The 22,727-nt window shown below is 38.6% G+C and overlaps 1 protein-coding gene across 1 annotated transcript in view; it reads left to right on the top strand.

Moving 5' to 3' along the window:
• Nucleotides 1-22,727, top strand: part of IGF1R (insulin like growth factor 1 receptor) — a 325,470-nt gene that overhangs the window by 242,643 nt on the left and 60,100 nt on the right. The window contains exons 3-5 of the mRNA XM_079129075.1: nucleotides 3,827-4,139; nucleotides 14,474-14,622; nucleotides 17,646-17,790. Of these exons, the coding sequence (XP_078985201.1) occupies nucleotides 3,827-4,139; nucleotides 14,474-14,622; nucleotides 17,646-17,790 (607 nt within the window). The remainder of the gene's footprint in view (nucleotides 1-3,826; nucleotides 4,140-14,473; nucleotides 14,623-17,645; nucleotides 17,791-22,727) is intronic.

The raw sequence follows: 22,727 nt of genomic DNA on the forward strand, positions 1-22,727 counted from the left end.
ATTTACAGCAGGCTTCTGGGGCTGGCTCCAGTACTCTCTAATCCCAGACTTCCTCGTGTTCTCCTGCCTGCCTCCTGGAATCCTCTCAGAGTGTGCTTCAGCAAAAGGAACACCAGTTTCCTGCATGAAACCACCACTTATTTATGGAGTTTGTCACCTCTCCTTCCTATAGTGTCCTCTTCTCCCCAGCACACCCCATTTCTGTTTCCCTGCAAAGTATAGATGTGTGTTTATACGCAGTTTGCACCAGTTAAGCAAGCATAAAGGAACCCATTGATTTGGGATTCTTTGAAAAGGAATTGTTCTTTAAAAAAAAAAAAGATCTTAACTAGTTAAATTTTTCTGAAATTCTTTGGAAATATCTCCTGTCACTTGGAGCCAGCCTGACTTCCCCAGCTTGTGTGTCGTTTGTGGCAGTCAGTTCCCTTTAATTTATCCCTTTGGGAGATTTCAATGAACACCCTGCTCAGACGTGTTGTTTCCTGTGGAAGGGGTAGGGGTGGTGGAAAAGCAAAATATATCTAACAGGTACTTTTTCGGCTATTTGTTTATTTTCTTTCTCATCCTGGGAAAGCCAAATATTTACATTTGGTTTTGACCTTTAATGCCTCCCTGAGCTGTTCCCTTTCTCCCTCTCAGCAACATGTGACTGTTCCCTAGCCCTCTTTGCCATGAGCACCTATTTCTCCCATCACAGAAACTTCATTACTTTTATAAGCATTTACATGCGATGCTATCTGTGGTGGTCTTTACTCCTGTCCGCTTCATCTTTCTGCTTTCAGCTCCAGCCTCATCACCTCTGCAAATCTTAACTGACATCCAGGGTTCCCAGAACCATAATGCACATTCACTCACTTCTACTCACCTGGTGTGCTATGCCTTCCCCGAGGACAGGAACTGCCACTAATCCATAGGTACATCTGTCTGGCACACAGGTTCAGCTCATGCTCAACCTAAATGGATAAATAAAGGATAGATGGACCTGTATTGTTATTAGTATAAAAACCTGAAGTCAGGATATGCATTATCAATGTTTCTTTAGCTCTTGAGCCTTGAGGTGACCTCCATAATGGATATATTTGAAATTAGCCATTTAATCTGTTTTATTTTTCTATGTCTTTGAGTGAAAGGTGAGATGGTAGAGAGTGTGTATTTGTGTTTGCTATAAATATGCTAGGGCTTAAAATTAAATCCATGTTATACTCTTAAAAATAATCACCGTGGTTGACTATATATATATATATCAATATTTTAGGAGCTCCTGCAACATATTTTTTATGTGATCACAAATAATTAACTCCTTGTTATTTGTTGGATAGGTGAGTTTTTTAAAAATAGCCAGATGTCATGAACAAAATGACACACATAAACCAACAAGAATGGTTTTCTGCAGGCTGGGGAGATAAGCTCAGCAGGTAGAGTGCTTGCCTTGCAATCACAAGGCCCTGAGTTCAATCCCCAGTACCGAAAAAAAAAAAAAAAAAAAAAAAAAAAAAAAAAAAAAAAAAGAATGGTTTTCTTCTTCTCCTTTATATAACTTGAAAGGAATGACTTGGTTGGGTTAGTTTAGTTGCGTATAACAGCAGTCTTTTAAACAAGATTGAAGTTTATATCCCTTTTACCTAAAGAAGTCTAGAAGTAAGCAGTTCAGTGTTAGGGACAGAGTTTCTTTTATTTCACTCCATCATTCTGAAAGTGCTGCCTCATAGTTCTGAATGGCTGCATGAACTCCTTGCATTATTTTTGCATTTCAACCAGCGAGGAGGAAGATGGGCATGCCTTCTGTTTTAAGGCGTTCTTCAGGAAGTTTCTATCAGAGTATTTGTTTATATCTCACTAGGCAGAACTTAAGACACATTGCCAGTTCTAACTGCAATGAAGGCTGGGAGATATAGTATCTAGCGGCATGGCAATATACCCAACTAAAAATTACCAAAGAGCATAAGCATAAGAAGAAAAATAGTGGAAAGTAACTAATGTTCTTGCTGCAAACTGATTTCAAAGGAGAAAGTTGCAAGATTATTTTAAACTTGACAATATCATGAGCATTTATTGGTTTTCTTCAGTATTTATTTGAATGTCCCAAGTTTTTAAATCCACATGTTTGAGTGAAACAGGAACTCTTGGATGCAACTAATAGGTTTGTAAATTAGTGTAAACTTTCCAGAGGAAGGTTGGACTCAGCAAGGTCCATCCTGGAAATTGAGCCTAATGAAATGTTGAGAATACTCATGATGGTAATAGAAGATAATCGAAGACTTCACAATGGAATGGAATGTTAAAGTTAAATAATTGTGAGATTCACTCTCTATAATGGCAAAAACATCCTTTCTGAATGACTTGGTCCTTGTTTTGTCTTTGTATGTCCATAAACATGCACGAGAGACTGTCTGGGAGGATCCACTGGAGATGATAATAAAGGGGCCATATGTGGGCAGATGGACTTACATGTTCTTTGTACTCTTATCTGTGATCTCTGATACTGTTTTCAAGCATGTATTTTTATTAGAAAAAAATATTTAGAACCTTCACTCAATGTTGCACATCAGAGTCAAAAATATACATATTTTAAGTAATTTTGTATTGTTTTCCTACTCAAGGAAAAAGTAGGACACACATAATGCAAAACAGATTTAATATTTTGTTGATTTATACTTTATTTACGAGTAAGGCTAACAGCTCATAGAGTGTGATCATTACAGCACTGTTATGGAAATGAGTGCCAGCTCATCTCCTTGGGATGTGAATTGTGAATCTGTAGTCATTAAGCACTGCTTTCTCTTGACTTGAGAGGAGAGGGTAGGGGATATGTACTCTAAATTCCCGTGGTCCCCTGGGCTCAGGGACCTGCCAGTGACCATTTGACAAGGTGACTTCAGATACCTAGTAGATTGGGTTCTAAGTATCTTATTCAAGGTAAATACTTTATGTAATACAAGCAAAAACTAGCTTCTAAAGCTACTTGTAAACCCAAGTGGCACCATCCTTCCTATACTGTGCTTTAATTATTTTAAAAATAAGCATGTCTGCACATGAAGGTTTTTGAAGTGTTTTCAGAGGAAACACACAGGAGTCCCCCCACTGTCTGTGGTTTCACTTTCCATGGTTTCACTTCCATGTTCTAAAAATACTGTTTATCTTGACTCTTTCAAAAGAGAGAGACCATATTCAAATAACCTTTATTATAGCATATTGTTATAATTGTTCTGTTTTATGATTAGTTATTATTAATTTGTTTTGTCTAATGTATAATAACTTTGTCATAGCTATGTATGTATAGGGGAAAACATAGTGTGTATATGTATATATGTGTGTGTGTATGTGTATGCATTTATGTATACATATACATACATATATATATGGTTCTGTACTATCCAAGGTTTCAGGAATCCACTGGGGGTCTTGGAGTATCCAAGTGGGTAAGGGGGTATTGCCATATATGAAATGTAAGACAGCATCATGCCTTTAAAGTACTGATAAACCCTATGGTTCCTGGAGGGCTTCCCCCTGTTCACCTGGGCCTCAGTCCACCTTCTCACCCCCATTTTACAGATGAGCAAAGAGGAGGATCAAGGTCATTAGAAGCCAGTGGCTCCAAACAAGGAATACATAAAAGAGTCTGGACTTGAAACTTGTCATTGCTGTCTTCACTTCCAATACTGGATGAAAGGACAGTGATTCTCTTTGTGGGGATGTTATGAAAGGTCATGTGCTTGCCTCCTCCCCAGCACATCTGTGGTAGCAGATGGGTGGTAGCAGCGGGTGATGCAGCAGGCTGTTGCACTGGCCCTGCTGGTTCTTACCACACTCTCCTCTGTCCCCACAGTGTGCCCGAGCGTGTGCGGAAAGCGGGCGTGCACCGAAAACAATGAGTGCTGCCACCCAGAGTGCTTGGGCAGCTGCCACGCACCCGACAATGACACGGCCTGCGTGGCCTGCCGGCACTACTTCTACGAGGGCGTGTGCGTTCCTGCCTGCCCGCCGGACACCTACAGATTCGAGGGATGGCGCTGTGTGAAGCGCGACTTCTGTGCCAACATCCTCAGCGCTGAGAGCAGCGACTCAGAGGGCTTTGTCATCCACGATGGCGAGTGCATGCAGGAGTGTCCCTCGGGCTTCATCCGCAACGGCACCCAGAGGTCAGTGTCCATCGCAAGTCCTGGGGGCTACCAAGGGTGCTTTCTGCCAGTTGCCACATCTTAGCAGGACTTTACAGACATTAACCCAGCTGGGTCCATTTGAGATGTCTGATATAACTTACATTTTTTATGAGAATCTGGGAGCAGTTGGTGCAACTGCACGTGCATGCATGTGTGTGTGTTTTACTTTTTCAATTTATGTTTTGTTTTAAAAGTATATTGCCTAACCATTTGAAATTAAGTACCTAACTTCCTGCCTCTGGTGCCTAGAATTAATTCACTTCTCCTTGTACACTTACCACACTGCTACCTGAGAGATAGGGGACTGTGGTTTTAGATTTTCCTTCCTAGATTGCTACTCAACACTAACTGAGGGAATGCTTTGGGAGTATAAGGGGGAAGAAATGTCCCCACCAGCATCCTTCAGGCCCATAAGGAGGCCTAGTACATCTTAGGGCAGGCGTAGGTCCTGTGCATGAACTAGCAGCTGCTAAGAGTAAGCAGTAGCTTCAAGTAAACTGTTTGCCATCCACACCTTCTTTCTCTCACCCCCTTTGTCTTCTGACTCCCTCAGTGGTTTTTCCAGCCCTCATTTTCCTTCCTGAACTTTGAGATTTCACTTGGGAAGCAGAATTCCTTATAACAAATGACATTCCTCCTATGTGCAACCACTTGGTAGACTTGTTTATGTTTTTGAAAATGAGAAATTAGACTTATTTACAAATGACAGTGTTATAACTCTGGAAGCAAAAGAAGATAGAAGTTTGGGGTTACAATTCCCTCCTCTGCAGCAGAGCAAAGAACTTTTGGGAAAGTTCTGTACTAATGGGCTTAATGACTCCTACACAATAAACACCTAGAGACCCTTGTATTTCTGGATTCTTCAGAATAAAACTAGGGAATTATTGATATTGGTCAGTAATAGAGTGCATACTTGACATATATGAGGCCCTGGATTTGATTCCCTAAACTGCAGCCAATCAATATTCTACAAATACAAAATACCATTACAAATATAAACATTACGTTAAAGTATAATATTTTCTGCAGTCTGTTTCTGCAAACTACAAGAAATAGGTTTTTTATTTTTGTTTTTCTTCAAGCAGGTCTTTAAAGAGGGTTCTATTTCTATTTCTAGGGTAATATTTAGTGATACTGTTCCTACTGCAGGCTGTCATTCAAACCAAAGATAAAATTCATGTTCTTTCATAAGAGTAGCTACAAAACAACTCTCTGCCTGTTTTAATTTCTATGACCATTGTAGTACTTAAAAAAGTTAACTCCTTCTAAATGATAAATGGACCAGGAACTCCAATAAGTCAAAAGTATGTATATATTTATTATATCAAAAATAAGTCTAGGGCTGGGGATATAGCTCAGTTGGTAGGTTGCTTGCCTTCCAAGCACAAGGCCCTGGTTTCAATCCCCAGCACCACAAACAAAGAAACAAAAAGTCTACCACATTTTACTGGCAGCCTGTATTAGCCAGCTTTCTATTGCTGTAACAAAATGCCTGAGATAAGCAACTTATAAGAGACAGTTTACTTTGGCTAACAGTTTTATAGGTTTCAATCCATAGTTACTTGGCCAGTAGCCTTTGGGCCTGTGGCAAGGAGCATGTGGTGGAGCAAAGCCATTGACCTGTGGCCAGGAAAAAATAAGCAGGGGAGTGGGCTGAATTTGTGGCTCAGTGGTAGAGCATTTGCCTAGCATGTGTGAGGCACTGGGTTTGATTCTCAACACCACACATAAATAAATAAATGTCCATTGGCAACTATAAAAATATTTTTAAAAATAAAAAATAAATGAGCGGGGGAGAGAGTTTGGGTCCCACTATTGTCTTCAAGGGTGTCTCCCCAGTGAATGGAAGACCTCTCAGTAGTCTTCACATCTTCAAGTTTCTCCCACCTCCCAATAGCCTCAAACACTAAGCCTTCAACAGAAAATTCTGAATCCAAACTATAGCACAGCCTTAGGTTGTAAAAGGACTTTATCAATGCATATTTGGGGTCCTCAAGCAGTGCCTGATGCCTTGTAAAGGCTCAGCTACAATTCAGACACCACCTTCTTCCTTGGGTGGGGTCAGAAAAGGGATAGCTGGTCCATGAACTCGGTGCAGTGTCATCTTTGACCTGCACATGTAATTTCTTATTCTACCTCTCCAGGCATTCAGTCATTCTGCAGGCACCAGTGCAGAGTCAGAGTGAGAACAATATATGTTTGCAATGTTGTGTTTTCTTTAACTGCAGTGTGCTCTTAAAGAATTGAGCCATTATTTTCCTGCCCATTCTTATAGTTCAAAACTACAGAACTACCCTGTTTTTTTTTTAATTTATTTTTATTGTAAACAAATGGGATACATATTGTTTCTCTATACATGATGTAGAGGCATACCATTTGTGCAATCATACATTTACATAGGGTAATGGTGTTTGATTCATTGTTATTTTTTCCTCCCCCCATCCCTCCCACCCCTCTTTTCCCTCTATACAGTCCCTCCTTCTTCCATTCTTGCCCCCCACCCCCTTCATCATGTGTCATCATCTGCTTATCAGCGAAATCATTCACCCTTTCATTTTTTGAGATTGGCTTATCTCACTTAGCATAATATTCTCTAATTTCATCCATTTGCCTGCAAATGACATGATTTTATTATTCTTTATGGCTGAGTAATATTCCATCGTATATGTATATACCACAGTTTCTTTATCCATTCATCAGTTGAAGCGCATCTAGGTTGGTTCCACAATCTGGCTATTGTGAATTGAGCAGCTATGAACATTGATGTAGCTATATCACTGTAGTATGCTGATTTTAAGTCCTTTGGGTATAGGCCAAGGAGTGGGATAGCTGGGTCAAATGGTGGGTCCATTCCAAGTTTTCTAAGGAATCTCCACACTGCTTTCCAGAATGTCTGCACTAATTTTCAACCCCACCAGCAACGTATGAGTGTACCTTTTTCCCCACATCCTCGCCAACACCTGTTGTTGCTTGTATTCTTGATAATCACCATTCTAATTGGAGTGAGATGGAATCTTAGGGTAGTTTTGATTTACATTTCTCTTATTACTAGAGATGTTGAACATTTTTTCATATATCTGTTGATTGCTTGTAGATCATCTTCTGTGAAGCGTCTGTTCATTTCCTTAGCCCATTTGTTGATTGGGTTATTTATATTCTTGGAGTAGAGTTTTTTGAGTTCTTTATAGATTCTGGAAATTAGTGTTCTATCTGAAGTATGAGTGGCAAAAATTTTCTCCCACTCTGTAGGTTCTCTCTTCACATTACTGATAGTTTCCTTTGCTGAGAGAAACCTTTTTAGTTTGAATCTATCCCAGTTATTGATTCTTGCTTTTATTTCTTGTGCTATGGGAGTCCCGTTAAGGAAGTCTGATCCTAAGCCAATATGTTGAAGATTTGGAACTACTTTTTCTTCTATAAGATGCAGGGTCTCTGGTCTGATTCCAAGGTCCTTGATCCATTTTGAGTTGAGTTTCGTGCAGGTTAAAAGATAGGGGTTTAGTTTCATTCTGCATATGGATTTACAGTTTTCCCAGCACCATTTGCATATTTTCTCCATTGCATATTTTTGGCACCTTTGTCTAGTATGAGAAAATTGTATTTATTTGGGTTTGAGTCCATGTCCTCTATTCTATACCATTAATCTACCTGCCTATTTTGGTACCAGTACCATGCCGTTTTTGTTACTATTGCTTTGTAGTATAGTTGAAGTTCTGGTATTGCGATATCCCCTGCTTCACTCTTCCTGCTAAGGATTGCTTTAGCTGTTCTGGGTTTCTTATTCTTCCAGGTGAATTTCATGATTGCTTGCTCTATTTCTGTAAGGTACGTCATTGGGATTTTAATTGGAATTGCATTGAATCTCTATAGCATTTTGGTAGTATGGCCATTTTGACAATATTAATTCTGCCTATCCAAGAACATGGGAGATATTTCCATTGTCTAAGGTTTTCTTTAATTTCTTTCTATAGTGTTCTATAGTTCTCATTGTAGAGATCTTTCACCTCTTTTGTTAGATTGATTCCCAAGTATTTTATTTTTTTCAAGGCTATTGTGAATGAGGTAGTTTTCCTAACTTCTCTTTCTGAAGATTCATCACTTATGTATAAAAATGCATTAGATTTATGAGCACTTATCTTATATCCCGCTACTTTACTGAATTCACTTATGTGTTCTAAAAGTTTTCTCGTGGAACTTCCAGGTTCCTCTAAATATATAATCATGTCATCAGCGAACAGGGATAGTTTGAGTTCTTCTTTTCCTATATGTATCCCTTTAATTTCTTTGTTCTGTCTAATTGCTCTGGCTAGAGTTTCAAGGATAATGTTTACTAGAAGTGGTGAAAGGCCATCCCTACCTTGTTCCAGTTTTTAGGGGGAAAATGCTTTCCGTTTTTCACCATTTAGAATGATATTGGCCATGGGCTTAGCATAGATGGCCTTTACAATGTTAAGGAATGTTCCCACTATCCCTATTTTTTCTAGTGTTTTGAACATGAAGGGATGCTGTATTTTATCATATGCTTTTTCTGCATCTTTCGAAATAATCATGTGATTCTTGACTTTAAGTCTGTTGATATGGTGAATGACATTTATTTATTTCCAGATGTTGAACCAACCTTGCATCCCTGGGATAAAACCCACTTGATCATGGTGCACTATCTTTTTAATATATTTTTGTATGGGATTTGCTAAAATTTTGTTGAGAATTTTTGCATTGATGTTCATTAAGGATATTGGTCTGAAATTTTCTTTCCTTGATGTGTGTCTGTGTGGTTTAAGTATCAGGATGATATTGGCTTCATAGAATGAGTTTGGGAGGGTTCCCTCCTCTTCTGTTTCACGAAATACTTTGAGAACTATTGGAATGAGCTCTTCTTTAAAGGTTTTGTGGAACTCAGCTGAGAACCCATCTGGTCCCAGACTTTTCTTTGTTGGTAGGCTTTTGATGACTTCTTCTATTTCATTACTTGAAATTGATCTATTTAAATTGTGTATGTCCTCCTGGTTCAGTTTAGGTAATTCATATGTCTCTAGAAAGCTGTTGATGTCTTCGAGATTTTCTATTTTGTTGGAGTAGAGATTTTCAAAATAGCTTCTAATTATGTTTTGTATTTCACTCGTGTCCGTTGTCATATTTCCTTGTTCATTCCGAATTTTAGTAATTTGAGTTTTCTCTCTCCTTCTCTTTGTTAGTGTGGCTAAGGGTTTATCAATTTTGTTTATTTTTTCAAAGAACCAGCTGTTTTTTGTCAATTTTTTCTGTTGTTTCTTTTGTTTCAATTTCATTGATTTCAGCTCTGATTTTAACTATTTCCTGTCTTCTACTACTTTTGGTGTTGCTCTGTTCTTCTTTTTCTAGGGCTTTAAGCTGTAGTGTTAGGTCGTTTATTTGTTGATTTTTTTTTCTTCTTTTATTGAATGCGCTCTATGAAATAAATTTTCCTCTAAGAACTGCTTTCATAGTGTCCCAGAGATTTTGATATGATGTATCTTTGTTCTCCTTTACCTCTAAGAATTTTTTTATTTTTTCTCTGATGTCTTCTGTTATCCATTCATCTTTCAATAGCGTATTATTTAGTCTCCAGGTGTTGGAGTAGTTTCTGTTTATTATTCTGTCATTTATTTCTAATTTCAATCCATTATGATCTGATGGAATACAAGGTAGTATCTCTATCTTCTTGTATTTGCTAACATTAGCTTTGTGGCATAACATATGGTCTGTTTTAGAGAAGGATCCATGTGCTGCTGAGAAGAAAATGTATTCGCTCTTTGTTGGATGGTATATTCCATAAATGTCCGTTAAAAGTCTAAATTATTGATTGTGTTATTAAGATCTATGGTTTCTTTGTTTAGTTTTTGTTTTGAAGACCTGTCTAGTCGGGAGAGAGGTGTGTTAAAGTCACCTACTCTTATTGTGTTGTGGTCTATTTGATTCCTGGAATTAAGAAGGATTTGTTTGACGTACATGGATGAGCCACTGTTTGGGGCATAGATATTTATGATTGTTATGTCTTGCTGATTTATGCTTCCCTTAAGCAGTATGAAATGTCCTTCTTTATCCCTTCTGACTAACTTTGGCTTGAAGTTCACATTTTCTGTTGTGAGGATGGATACTCTGACTTTTTTACTGAGTCCACGTGCATGGTATGTTTTTTCTCATCCTTTCACCTTTAGTCTGTGGGAATCTCTTTCTATGAGATGGTCTCTTGCAGGCAACATATTGTTGGATCTTTCTTTTTAATTCAATCTGCCAGTCTGTCTTTTGATTGATGAGTTCAGGCCATTAACATTCAGGCTTATTATTGAGATATGATTTGTATTCCCAGTCATTTGGCTCATTTTTGTTTTTTTTTGACATGACTTGTTTTTTCCTGTATTTGGCTATTCCTTTAGGGTAATTCCTCCCTTTTCTGATTTACATCATTGTTTTTCATCTCTTCCTCATGGAGTATTTTGCTGAGAATGTTCTGTAGTGCAGGCTTTCTTTTTGTAAATTCTTTTAGCTTTTGTTTATCATGGAAGGATTTTATTTTGTCGTCAAATCTGAAGGTAAGTTTTGCTGGGTATAAGATTCTTGGTTGGCATCCATTTTCTTTCAGAGCTTGAAAAATGTTGTTCCAGGCCCTTCTAGCTTTTAGGGTCTGGGTTGAAAAGTCTGCTGATATCCGTATTGGTTTACTCCTGAATGTAATTTGGTTCTTTTCTCTCACAGCCTTTAAAATTCTGTTTTTATTTTGTATGTTAGGTGTTTTCATTATAATGTGCCTTGGTGTGGGTCTGTTGTAATTTTGTATATTTGGAGTCATATAAGCCTCTTGTACTTGATGTTCCATTTCATTCTTCAGATTTGGGATATTTTCTGATATTACTTCATTGAATAGATTGTTCATTCCTTTGGTTTGTTTCTCTGTGCCTTCCTCAATCCCGATAATTCTTAAATTTGGCCTTTTCATGATAACCCATAATTCTTGAGGATTCTGTTCATGATTTCTTACCTTCTTCTCTGTTTGGTCAACTTTGTTTTCAAGATTAAATATTTTGTCTTCAATGTCTGGGGTTCTATCTTCCAGGTATTCTGTCCTATTGGTTATGCTTTCTATGGAGTTTTTAATTTGGTTTATTGTTTCCTTCATTTCAAGGATATCTGGGTTTTTGTTTGTTTGTTTGTTTGTTTGTTTTCAGTATCTCTCTTTATTGAAATGATCTTTTGCTTCCTGTATTTGCACTTTTAACTGTTGATTGGTGGAATCATTCAAAGCCTACATTTGCTCTTTCATCTCCTCGTTTGCTTCTCTGATCATTTTAATTATGTACATTCTGAACTCCCTTTCTGACATTTCTTCTGCCATGCTATCATTGGATTTTATTGATGTAACATCTAGGTTTGTTTGGAATATTTTCTTCCCTTGTTTTCTCATGTTGCTCAGGTATCTTCCCCTCTAGTAGTGAAATTCTGAGATATTGCAGATTTCCCCTCTTGACTTATAGTGTCCTTGTAGATTTCCAATAACTCACCTCCTGGCCTTTAGTAGCCTGAAGTCTTGGAGGAACTTGATAATGCAGTGATCCACAAGGAAGCTGCCCCTCCAGGGGTAGTGGCCTTCAGGTGGGGTCTTTCCCTGCTAGTGGGCAGAGGCACCTCCACTTGTTGACCGGTGGTCATCCAAAGGGAGACTAGACTGTGGGCTGGGGTACAGCTGGTCTGGGCCTGGGTCTCTAGTTCTACCAACCCGGTGGGAAATCTCACCCTGTGGGAGCCTAGCTGTACACAGAAGTCTCTCGCTGGGCGGCCCTGCTCCGAGAAGCTGCCTGCAGTCCTGGCCTGCCGCCCAGGCCCGGGGGAGCCTATCTGTGTGCGAAAATCTCTTTCTGGGTGGCCTTGGTCTGTGAAGCTGCCTGCAGTCCGTGGTAGTCTCGCCCAGTAGGAGAGACTCACCTGGCAGCTCTGAGTTGGTCCCGAGTCTCTTAATACCTCCTCTTCTTGAATCCTGAGTTCTGGAGCAACATGAGATGCAGTCACCCTCTAGTCCGCCATCTTGGTCTCCCTCACCCTTCTGTTTTAAAATAAAACACCATCGAGAAATAATAAATACTCCTGTTCAGTCTTTGAGACCTGTTTAACACTTACTCTAAAATATTTTTCAAATACTGTTTATATTCTCTCTATCCAGATGAATTTGAGGAAGCTTAATCCATAAATACATAATCAAAACACTTCCTTACAAAAACATTCTTTAAGGGCTAAATGGTTTTATACATTTTAACAAAAGGGTATCTTTTATTTGAATAAAAGATGCAGAGAAACTAGCATACACTTACCTTAAACCCCAGCAACGGCAACATGGGACATTTAACCCAGAAAAATTATATTTACACAAAACCATTCACACCATTGTTCATCTCACCTTTTTTTTGTAATAGCCAGAAACCGGAAACAACTCAGAGGTCCTGTGATAGGTCAATGGTGAAGGAGGCTGTGGTACATCCACACTGTGGAACATTACTCAACAATAAAAAGGGAAAGCCCATTGAAATTCACAGCAGCTTGGATGGATCTCAAGGACATTGTGCTATGTGAAGAAAGACAATCTCAGAAGGTCACATGTTGACATATTGCATGATTCCATTTATATAACATTCTCAAAATGACAAAATTAAAGAGATGAAGAATAGATTAGTGGTTGCTAAGAGTTAGGAATGTTGGCAACTGGGGTGGGGGAAATGAATTAGTAGCACAGGGAAGATCCTTGTAGAGTTGGAGTAGCTCTGTTTCTTGATTCCAGTGGGGATTTCACAAGTCTCTACAGTGGTAAGACAACATAGGACTCTATATACATGTTGTGCCAGTGTTAATTTCCCGGTCTTCATATTTCATTATCATTATGTACAGTGTTGTAACATTGGAGAAAATTGGGTGAATGCTGTATGGATCCTCTCTGTATTGTCTTAGCAACTTTCTGTGCTTCTATAATTATTTTAAAGTAAGGTTTCTCAAAAGGGAGGGTTGAGGATCTTATGTGCTACATGGGTAAATTAGAAACAACAGAAGACAAAAAATGCTAAAAGGAAGCTAGTCCCGAAGCTGTAAATGGGAATGGTAAGTGTGAATTTAGAAGAAGATGAACTGTCCCCCTTTGGGTGGGTTCACTTCCTATAGGACCCTTTGGAAACCATGACCCATTACCCAACATGTAATAGGAAGACGATAGAGAACTTTTATTTACCTGCAAGCTTTTAAACAAAACAAAACCCTGCATCTTTGCTTTAGATATAAAATGTTCTGTGGAAGGAGAAGGAATTTAACAAAAACAGCTATAATTTAGCACCATTTTTCTTGAATATTTTGACCTATCTTCATATAGTCTTAAAAAGATCATTTAAGAACAATAATGTAAATATAATGACTCTCCAGCTTACCATCCTGTTACACAAATCTCCCATAAGGTTGTATCATTTATCTTGTTTTGAAATCAGCCCAACTTACTGGCCCTGGTTTTGTATAATGCTGTAGATCCCAAAGTTTCTTCAGCTCCTGGATTAGCATTTCGTCTGCTATTTCCCAAATAATGGTCAATAAGCAGAAAAAATGCCATTCTTACTTGTCCCTGATTCTTGGTAGTTTGTGACATGTTCAGGATAGTATTTCAAAGAGGAGTAATAGAAATTCCTGGCTTTTATTGCATGTGTAGCAAAAACAACATTTGGATCAATTTACAAGTTTCTGCAAAATACTGTCGAGAAGTAATTTCAGTTGTGCTTAGCAAGAAAATAATGGATCTGTGCTATACCATGTGTTTTTTTTTAATCCATCACTGAGCTTTGCTGGACACTTGACTGCAGGAGTAAGACTCCTGTTAGTGGCAAAGACACTGCAGTGCTTTTGCTATCCCTGCTGACTCTCCCAGCTACTACTCCAGGTGTGCAAGTGCAGGCCATGACATCAGAGAGCAACTCCATTCTCTAGAGCCCCCAGAACTTCCTTTCTGCAAGTCTGTGTCTCCCACATGGAACCAGCTGGCATACCAGTTAACAGCCTATGATACACACATGCTTCCAGGATGGAGTGCATGCATTTTGTCTGGAAACAAGCAACATGCTTTTTCTTTGCAGGCACTTTCCCCTTTTGGTTGCGACTTGACTGGCTTATTGTGGGTAGGCTTGAGAGTGCGATACCACGTAACCACTTGCACACTTCAAAACAGTTGCTTTTTGTAATGCTTGCCTTAATAACTAAAAAGCCTATATTTACAATTTTTTTTAATGCTAAGAGACAGACTAAGATTTCTATGTTTTTGTTTGACTCTTCACCAGCATGTACTGCATCCCTTGTGAGGGTCCTTGCCCCAAAGTCTGTGAAGAAGAAAAGAAAACAAAGACTATTGATTCTGTTACTTCTGCTCAGATGCTCCAAGGATGTACCATCTTCAAGGGCAATTTGCTCATTAATATCCGACGAGGCAGTAAGTATCCTACCCCACTGGATGAATGGATGTCTTCGTTTTCTTATGTTGATGTTTTTCCCGAACCTGTCTCTGAGTTACAACTAAAATAATGAGCTTAGAAAAACAGGATGGTGCATAAACCTCCCACCTGACCTCTCTCCTTCGAGTGTCCCTCAAAGATAAAAAAACAGATTGAAGGGCAATCTCTGTTTTTGCCATTGGCAGTTTGTTCCTATAAAGGGGGTCATCCCTCTTCTCACTGTTAGTCATATCTTACGCAGGAGAAACACATACCAGCACACATGGACCCCAGATACCAGTACACATGAAATCCAGGAGAGACTGAGGGATCAGAGAGGCATGACTCAGCTAGCCCAGCTATAGTCAGATCCACACATTTCTGAGTCCAAAGAGTTTTGGTTACTTGGATATATTGAGACTGAGCAAAAGGAAGAGTTTAATACTATGTTAAAATTTTATTAAGTCCAAAACAACAATAGATCTTCCAGTTTACTTCTGAGAACCAAAATGATACATAGCAATTCTGAGTTATCACATATGTAAATCTTTGGTCTCACCCCTGTAGAACCATCATTATTTTCAGTAGATGGCATTCCCAACAAGTCATTTCTAAATTGCATTTAGTCAAACCATGTCTCAGTGACTTATCTTGCAATCTTTTTCCTTCTTATGTTTGATTTGCAAGGGCTTTCAGCAATGATACCCTAATCCACTGGGATCACTTGATCAAGGTCCTGATAGTTTTGTAAGCCAGAATAAATAAAAGAAGAAGACTTCACAGTTCAAAGAAATATTTTTATAAGTCCTTTTGTAAAAAAATTTTTAGGGGCTGGGGTTGTGGCTCAGTGGTAGAGCACTTGCCTAGCATGTGTGAGGCACTGGATTCCATTCTCAGCACCACATAAAAATAAATGAATAAAATAAAGGTCTATCAACAACTAAAAAAAATTTTTTTAATTTCTAAAAGTTTAAAGAAACAGAAATGACTAATAATTTTATTCTGCAGATTTACTTTTCCATAGTATTTGTTTTCTTACAATTTAGAGATAGCACAAATCAGTTTTGGTTTGGTTCTTTGGAATTTTTTGATATCCCTTGTTCTCACAACCCACTCACTGCTCCACTATGGAGATAATCCTGTTCTGCACAACTAGGACTCCTCATGGTTCTTCTACAGTTGTGTTCTTGTTACTCTTGGTATATTTCTTAATTTACTTTCAATCTACTAGAACATGCCGTTTATGAATTAAATTTATGGAGAAGTTCTTTAAAAAGGAATCAGTACATGATCATGCAGAATGGTGTAGTATGTCCAACATAGGAAATCACTTGGATTTAGGCTGATTGGATATCTTTGTCAGAAGGGGGTTCCCAAGCCTTAACTAAAAGATGTGGGGCTTCCTACCCCACACCTCAAAATTCAGATCCTGTCCTTAAAACATCAACTACAAACAACCTCTTGTCTTTCAACTTTAATTTTTCCCTTATTTTCCCTTGGAAAGCCATTAAATATGAGGTCTTATTCTCTAGATGTTGATGTAGATGTGGGGAAAAAGCATACTCATACATTGCCGGTGGAATTGCAAATTAGTGCACTCTGGAAAGCAGTTTGGAGAATCCTCAGCAAACTTGGAATGGTCCCACCTTTTGACCCAGTTATCCCATCCTTGGTTTATACCCAAAAGATTTAAAATTAGCATAACACAGCCATGTCAGTGTTTATAGCAGCTCAATTCACAATAGCTAGATTGTCTAGATGCCCTTCAACAGATAACTGGATAAAGAAACTGTGGTATATATATACAATGGAATATTACTCAGCCATAAAAAAGAATAATATTATGGCATTTGCAGAATGCAAATGGAGAATATCATGCTAAGTGAAATGTGCCAATCCCAAAAAACCAAAGGCCAAATGTTTTATCTGATAAGTGGATGATGATATATAATGAGAGAAGAATGGAGGAACTTTAGATTACTTAGAGGGAAATGAGAGGAGGCAGGTATGAAAAATGGTGGAATGAGACAGAAATCATTACCCCGTGTACATGTATGATTACATGAATGGTATGAATCTACATCATGCACAACCATAGAAAGGAAAAGATGTACCCCATTTGTGTACAATGAATCAAAATGCAATCTAAAAATAAAAAAATGTATATTTAAAAAAGAAAATACTCTTCTTGTATTTTTTAGTCAAATCAAAGAAAAACAGAACTTTTTATTAAGCAAACCTCCATAAATCATAACACAGTAAAATCCTATAAAATCCTATTCATTGAACCACACCTAATTCATTATAGTCATAATTAAATTTTGACATAAGTTGAACAAGTTTGTTTTGTGTTTACTGTGAGAAAAGATGAGAAGAAAAAGATAAAAGGAAATCTCCCATTTCTATCATATTGTTTTTACATCTGTATTGACAACTGTTTTTCCAACTGATTTCTAGTTATAAAAGTAATACATGAGCATTATAGAAAAGTTAGAGCTGCCCAATCACCTGCAGATAGCTATTGCCAACATTCTGATTTATTTTCCTTCAGTCTTGGTAAGATAGAATCTTAAATATAGATCCCCGTATCTTAGGAACTAGAAATAACAGCAAAGGCAGTTTCTAATGAGACTGAGAAAATAGTGTTTATTTAGTCATGCCCTTGCACTGTGGAGGCAGTACTATCTGTTGACAGAGCATATTAAAAGACATTCCCTAGATTTGTCAGCCTTAGCTAATTGGCAGTCTGGTATTTATGATTTTACATTCTGTTAATCAGCCTGGGAACTGCAGTACCCAGCCTCCCAGAAATTTGCTTTCCTCTGCTTCAAAGGCCTTGTCCCAGGAGTGGCCTTTGAAAATCAAAGCTAGGAGAAAACGTTTTTGACAGGGGATGGCAGTTCGCTTGGCTCTCAAGTGTCACAGTGGGCTCCCCAAAATCAAGACATGCCACCAAATTGCTCTCCACACCGTGTGTGTACATCACCCTGACACCTAGTGACACGGTCCCCTCTTCATATAGATAACATTGCCTCGGAACTGGAGAACTTCATGGGTCTCATTGAGGTGGTGACGGGCTATGTGAAGATCCGCCATTCCCACGCCTTGGTCTCTTTGTCCTTCCTGAAGAACCTTCGCCAGATCTTAGGGGAGGAACAACTGGAAGGGTGAGTGCTCCAGGTTTCATGCACTATTACCTTCTCCTATTACAAAATAAGTAATTGCTCATAAACCCATGTAACTAAGGTCAGAGTCCTTCCTTGTTAAACAGAAGAAAGGGAAAAGCCACAGGATTGCCCCTGCTGCCTGGATTATGGTCTACATCCTTGCTAAAAGTCTTGCATAGAGTCATGATTCTCCACCCTTAGGATGTTGTTGTTTTTGAAAATAAGATATTTTCATGCTTACTGGGTTGGAACCTATCCATCAGGGGTTATGTGGCTAACTGAAGCCAGGGAGACAGCAACCAGTGATGCTCTTGGAGTCTCTTCCTGCCAAGAATGATAGCAGTCAGTCTAAAATGCTTAACTCCCAGTGAAATCATTATTTACATGACCTATATCTGCTTCAGGATGCTGTGCTCTACTATGCAAAAACCATTCTATCTTGTAAAATATTGGGACATAAGAGACTTGGGAAAGTATAGACAATTCATTTTGTTATAAAGAAATTTCGAATCACAAAATTGTTTTTTAATTGTTTACCTTATAAGATTTGCACTATGGATAGGATTTTTGCCATCTGCAGAGATGCACTTTGTGATGGGGTTTTAGAATAACCATGGGATTTTCCTCAGAGGATAAAAACTGGTGCTCATTGTATATGGTTTATTTCCAGCTGTTAGCTTATGTGTACTTTTGCATATGTCCTTTTCTCTTTTAGGCTCTTCCCTGTTCTTAAGCGGATGCTTGAGAATAAAAAGGAGACATCATTTAAGGAGTGAATTCCTTCTATAGAGAATTTGGGGAAATAATTTAAGAAACGAAAAGAGGTGGGAAGGTCATGGGAAAGGTTGTCCCAGTTGATTTATCTGCCCCAACTGGATAAAGTTACTGCATAAGGGTTTCTTTACAGTTTCCCAGTTTTTCTTAGCCTAACTCTTGGTGAGTCTTAAATTCTTAAAATTCCATCATCTAATACTGCTAAAGAGAGGACAGCTCTTCATTCCATCCTTGAAAAGCACGCTGTCCTCCCCACTGGGAACATTGATTCTTTAGAGGAACGTCTTTCTCCTTGCAGATCCATGGAGGTTGTCACAGCCCCAAAGTGTCCTAGTCACTTCTGTGCTAACTGGGGCCTTTGCTCATGTGAGGTGATAAGCCATTGTTCATTATGTTAAGTTTTTTTTAGATTTTTGAGTTGTAGATGAATATGTTACATTTATTCATTTATGTATGTATGTATGTATGTATGTGGTGCTAAGAATCAAACCCAGTGCCTCACAGGAGCTAGGCAAGTTCTACCACTGAACTACAAACCCCAGCCCCATTATATTAAATTTTATTATGAATTTTGGCTACTTATTTTTTCGTCTCCAAGTAGACTTGTTTCTGGAATCCCTAGAACCAGTAAGCACTTTTTCCTTGGCAGATTGATATCTGTAAAATTTCTGAGCAAGTAATAGTTATAGAGGAGAAAACTGAGTAGAAAACTTTAATTTTATTAAGAATTATTACATGGTGCAATTACCTATTTGTTGTGCATTAACTAAAATTATCATACACTTCAGTGTAGCTGAAAATTAACCTGATTTTTATTTGCAGGAGTATTTATAATATATTTCTCGTTATTGAAATTTGCATAAAACTTGAAGTATCAGTGGTTTCTCTTTGAGGATGCATGTTTTAGGGAGGGTTCCCAGGCCAAGTGTTAGGCCTATGGTGTTCTGTTACCATTGTAAACAACAGGGGAGGACAGATGAACCTCAGCTTCTCCCAACTTTAGACTACTTTCTTGGAGTCTGTCTCTTTAGGTCTTGTGAATCTTGTCTCTCTTGATGTGCATTGTTTATTCTCACCTGCCTTCCTTACCCTGGAAGGTGTAGCTTGTCTTCATTTGTGATGAATTCCCCAAGAGTTCTGTTTGTTTCAGGGGTGACCAGTGGCAAAAATTCAGCTCTTCATTTCTCCTCCTTAGACTTAGGGGTGAGTTAGGTTCTGCTCCTTCACCTGCTAACTCCGTTTCTTATACAAAAAGGAAAAAGTCAGGAAAAGAAGAAAGTGGTATGATAGACAAATGAATGTCAACAGTGTAAAGCATGACTTGCAGGGTACTCAGGGGGAAGAAAAGAATGTGCCCTGAGCACAGACAAGATATAATCTGACAGAGAAGATCAGACAGGCTTCCTAGAAGAGGTGGCATTTGAAATGGGCCTTGAAGTCTTCAGGAAACACTCAAGAGAGCTGAGGGTGAAGACAGGCTATTCAGGGAAAGGGGGCAGGAGCAAAGCTATGAGATGGGGCATCCTGGGATCTGCTTGGCAAATAACACTTGAAGAGATAGTTGGACTAAAGTTACATAAGATGTTGTTGCACCCAGGTGAAGGTTATAATTTAGGTAGAACGTAGAACACTTGCAAGGCTTTCCAGTAGAGGAGTGTTAGCAGTGCTGTCTGAATTTTAATTTCAGTGTATTTTTGGTGTGAGGCAGGATATCTTTTATCAGATTCATAGGGCCCAGGAGGTGGACTTTCACGAAATCCTGATGCCCAATTGCATCCCAAACCAGTTTAATCAGAATTAAGGGAGTGGGTGATTCAGGCATCAGTTTTTTTCTAAAGATTTCTAAGTACTTTTTGCATGTAGGAAAAATTGGAAACCACCATTTTATTTCTTGAACTCTCCTCATGTATGTCCAGAGCACTTGGATTTTAAAATATACATATTTTTTTCTTGTTACACTGCTGCCTCAAAGACTATATTTCTCAAACCTCTCTTATAGTTGGTGAGAAAATAAATGTTTCCATTTGGTTCAACAGGATGAAAGTTCTAGTAGCCTTTTGTTTTGATGGAGATTGAAATAATTCATCCTGCAGAGATCCTTCCAACCTGATAACCTTGGTTTTTCAAGATGTCACTAGATCCCTCTGGAAAAGTCTCCTGAGCAACCTGCGGCAGGATATCCAGGCATTTTACCTAGAGTAGAATTCCTTAGTCGTCACGTGGCCTGTTTACCTTTATATCAGCCATGGTGAGCTGAATTTGTAACCTGATTTAAGCTGAGGACAGGTAGAGGCCAAATCTCATTAGAACAGAGTAGGGTGATCAGTCACCCAAAGACTGGGTCCAGATGGCATCAGGTGATCTTTGGTTTGTTCAGAAGAACTTAGACAGCCAGGGTTTCCTAGGGGATATCACTCTGTGATATGTGATGTATTTCTAGAATAATGACATTAGATATTTTAAAAATCAAGGTTTTTTGCAGTTTACAAAGGAAATTTATTTTGTAATCCATGTATACACAATTTCTGTAATTTTTAAGTCCTTGAATAAGAGAGAAAATATTTCTGTTAGCTGGAAAATTCCCTTATTTGGACAACCTTGTTTTCTGATGCTGTCAGATCAGCAAGAAGTTAAAATTCAAATCCTTCGATACTACCAAGTACTGTTATCTTGAAAAGAATAAAAGTACATGGAGGTGGTAGAATATAAAAAAATCAGAACTTATAGATGCATTTAGGCATCTCCGTGCTTATATCTCCACCACTTGACTTTGTAACAGTACTTCACACTATCTTCTTGCAGCTCTAAGATTAAGCTTAACATGGCTTCACTTTAGCACTTCCCTGGAACTTTAAAAAATATATATATTCAACCATGTGTCCCAGCAATTCCAGGACTACCCAGCATCTACCCAAGAGAAATTAAAATATGCCTACAGAAGACTTATACATAAATGTTTGTGGCAGTATTATTCATCATGGTCCCCACCTCCCAAAAAAGCCCATTGGAAACAGTCCGGAGTTCATCAAGAGATGAATGGATAAACAACATGTGACCCAAGGGGACACTAATCAACAATAAAAAGGAATGAATTATGATACATGTAACAATAGGAGTGAACTTCAGAAACATAAGGCTAAGTGGGAAAAAAAAAAAAAAAAAGACAAAAGGCCACATATCATTTGGTTCTCTTGGTATGTACTTTCTAGGGAAAAAAAAAAAAAAAAAAAAAAAAACAGATAATGTAGACATCAGATAATGATGACTGGGGTTGGGAGTGAAGATTGATCACCAATGGGAATCGGAGCTTTTTAGTGATGGAAAGTAGTGGTGAGGATTAGACCAAAGCTCATGGAATCATACCCTTAATGCTGGGTGAAATTTTTGGTAGGTAAATTATATTTAAGTAAAGCTATATTTAAAAAAACATCTAACAAAGAGGAAATGTTTTCTGAGTATCCGTGTGATAACTGGTTCCACCTGTATGCACATTTCTCCCTTGCTGAGCCCCTGTGGGCGGTGAAACATTGGATTTGGTGGAGAGTGAATATGTGTTGGTGTAAGCCAGCCATCTGCAGATAGGTTGGAGGGAGCATCTGTGAAAAGACCAAGTCCTGTATCAGTTGCAGATTGCTTGGTGCTGTGATAGTTCTGTGTGCTGGGTTCTGATGCCCTCTAGAGACGGCCATCAGGAGGGAGCAGTTTCTCCTTAGAGAAATGAACAGGAAGTGTCAGTAGTGTATTTGCAGATTTTCTTTCAATGTGTCAGCAAAGGCTTAAAAGGGGGAAATGTTCCTTCCTACCTCCAAAGGCTGCAGACCTCAGACTCAGCCCTGTATGTCAAGGTGCAGGACTTGCCCATTCTTTGTGACTTTGTTCTGAGGGACTTTGACACTTCAGAGAGCAGAACAGGTCATCCAACACCTTTGTGAGGTGATTCAAAGCTCACAGTATCCTTTTATATTTAGCTCATCTGATTCTTTCAAATTCCCACCCCCGTCCGGCCAGAAGTGAGCAGGGAAGACATCTCCCACTTGCAGCTGAGAAACTCCAGCCTGGGAGAAGCTGAATAAACTGCCTAGAGTTGCTACTTAGTAAGCAGTAGAGATAACGGCTCAGACTGATAAGGCTTATCCCAAACCGAATGCTCTGAACCTTCTCCC

Source organism: Sciurus vulgaris, assembly GCF_902686455.1.
Source record: "Sciurus vulgaris genome assembly, chromosome: 2".
In the NCBI taxonomy this organism is placed as follows: domain Eukaryota; kingdom Metazoa; phylum Chordata; class Mammalia; order Rodentia; family Sciuridae; genus Sciurus; species Sciurus vulgaris.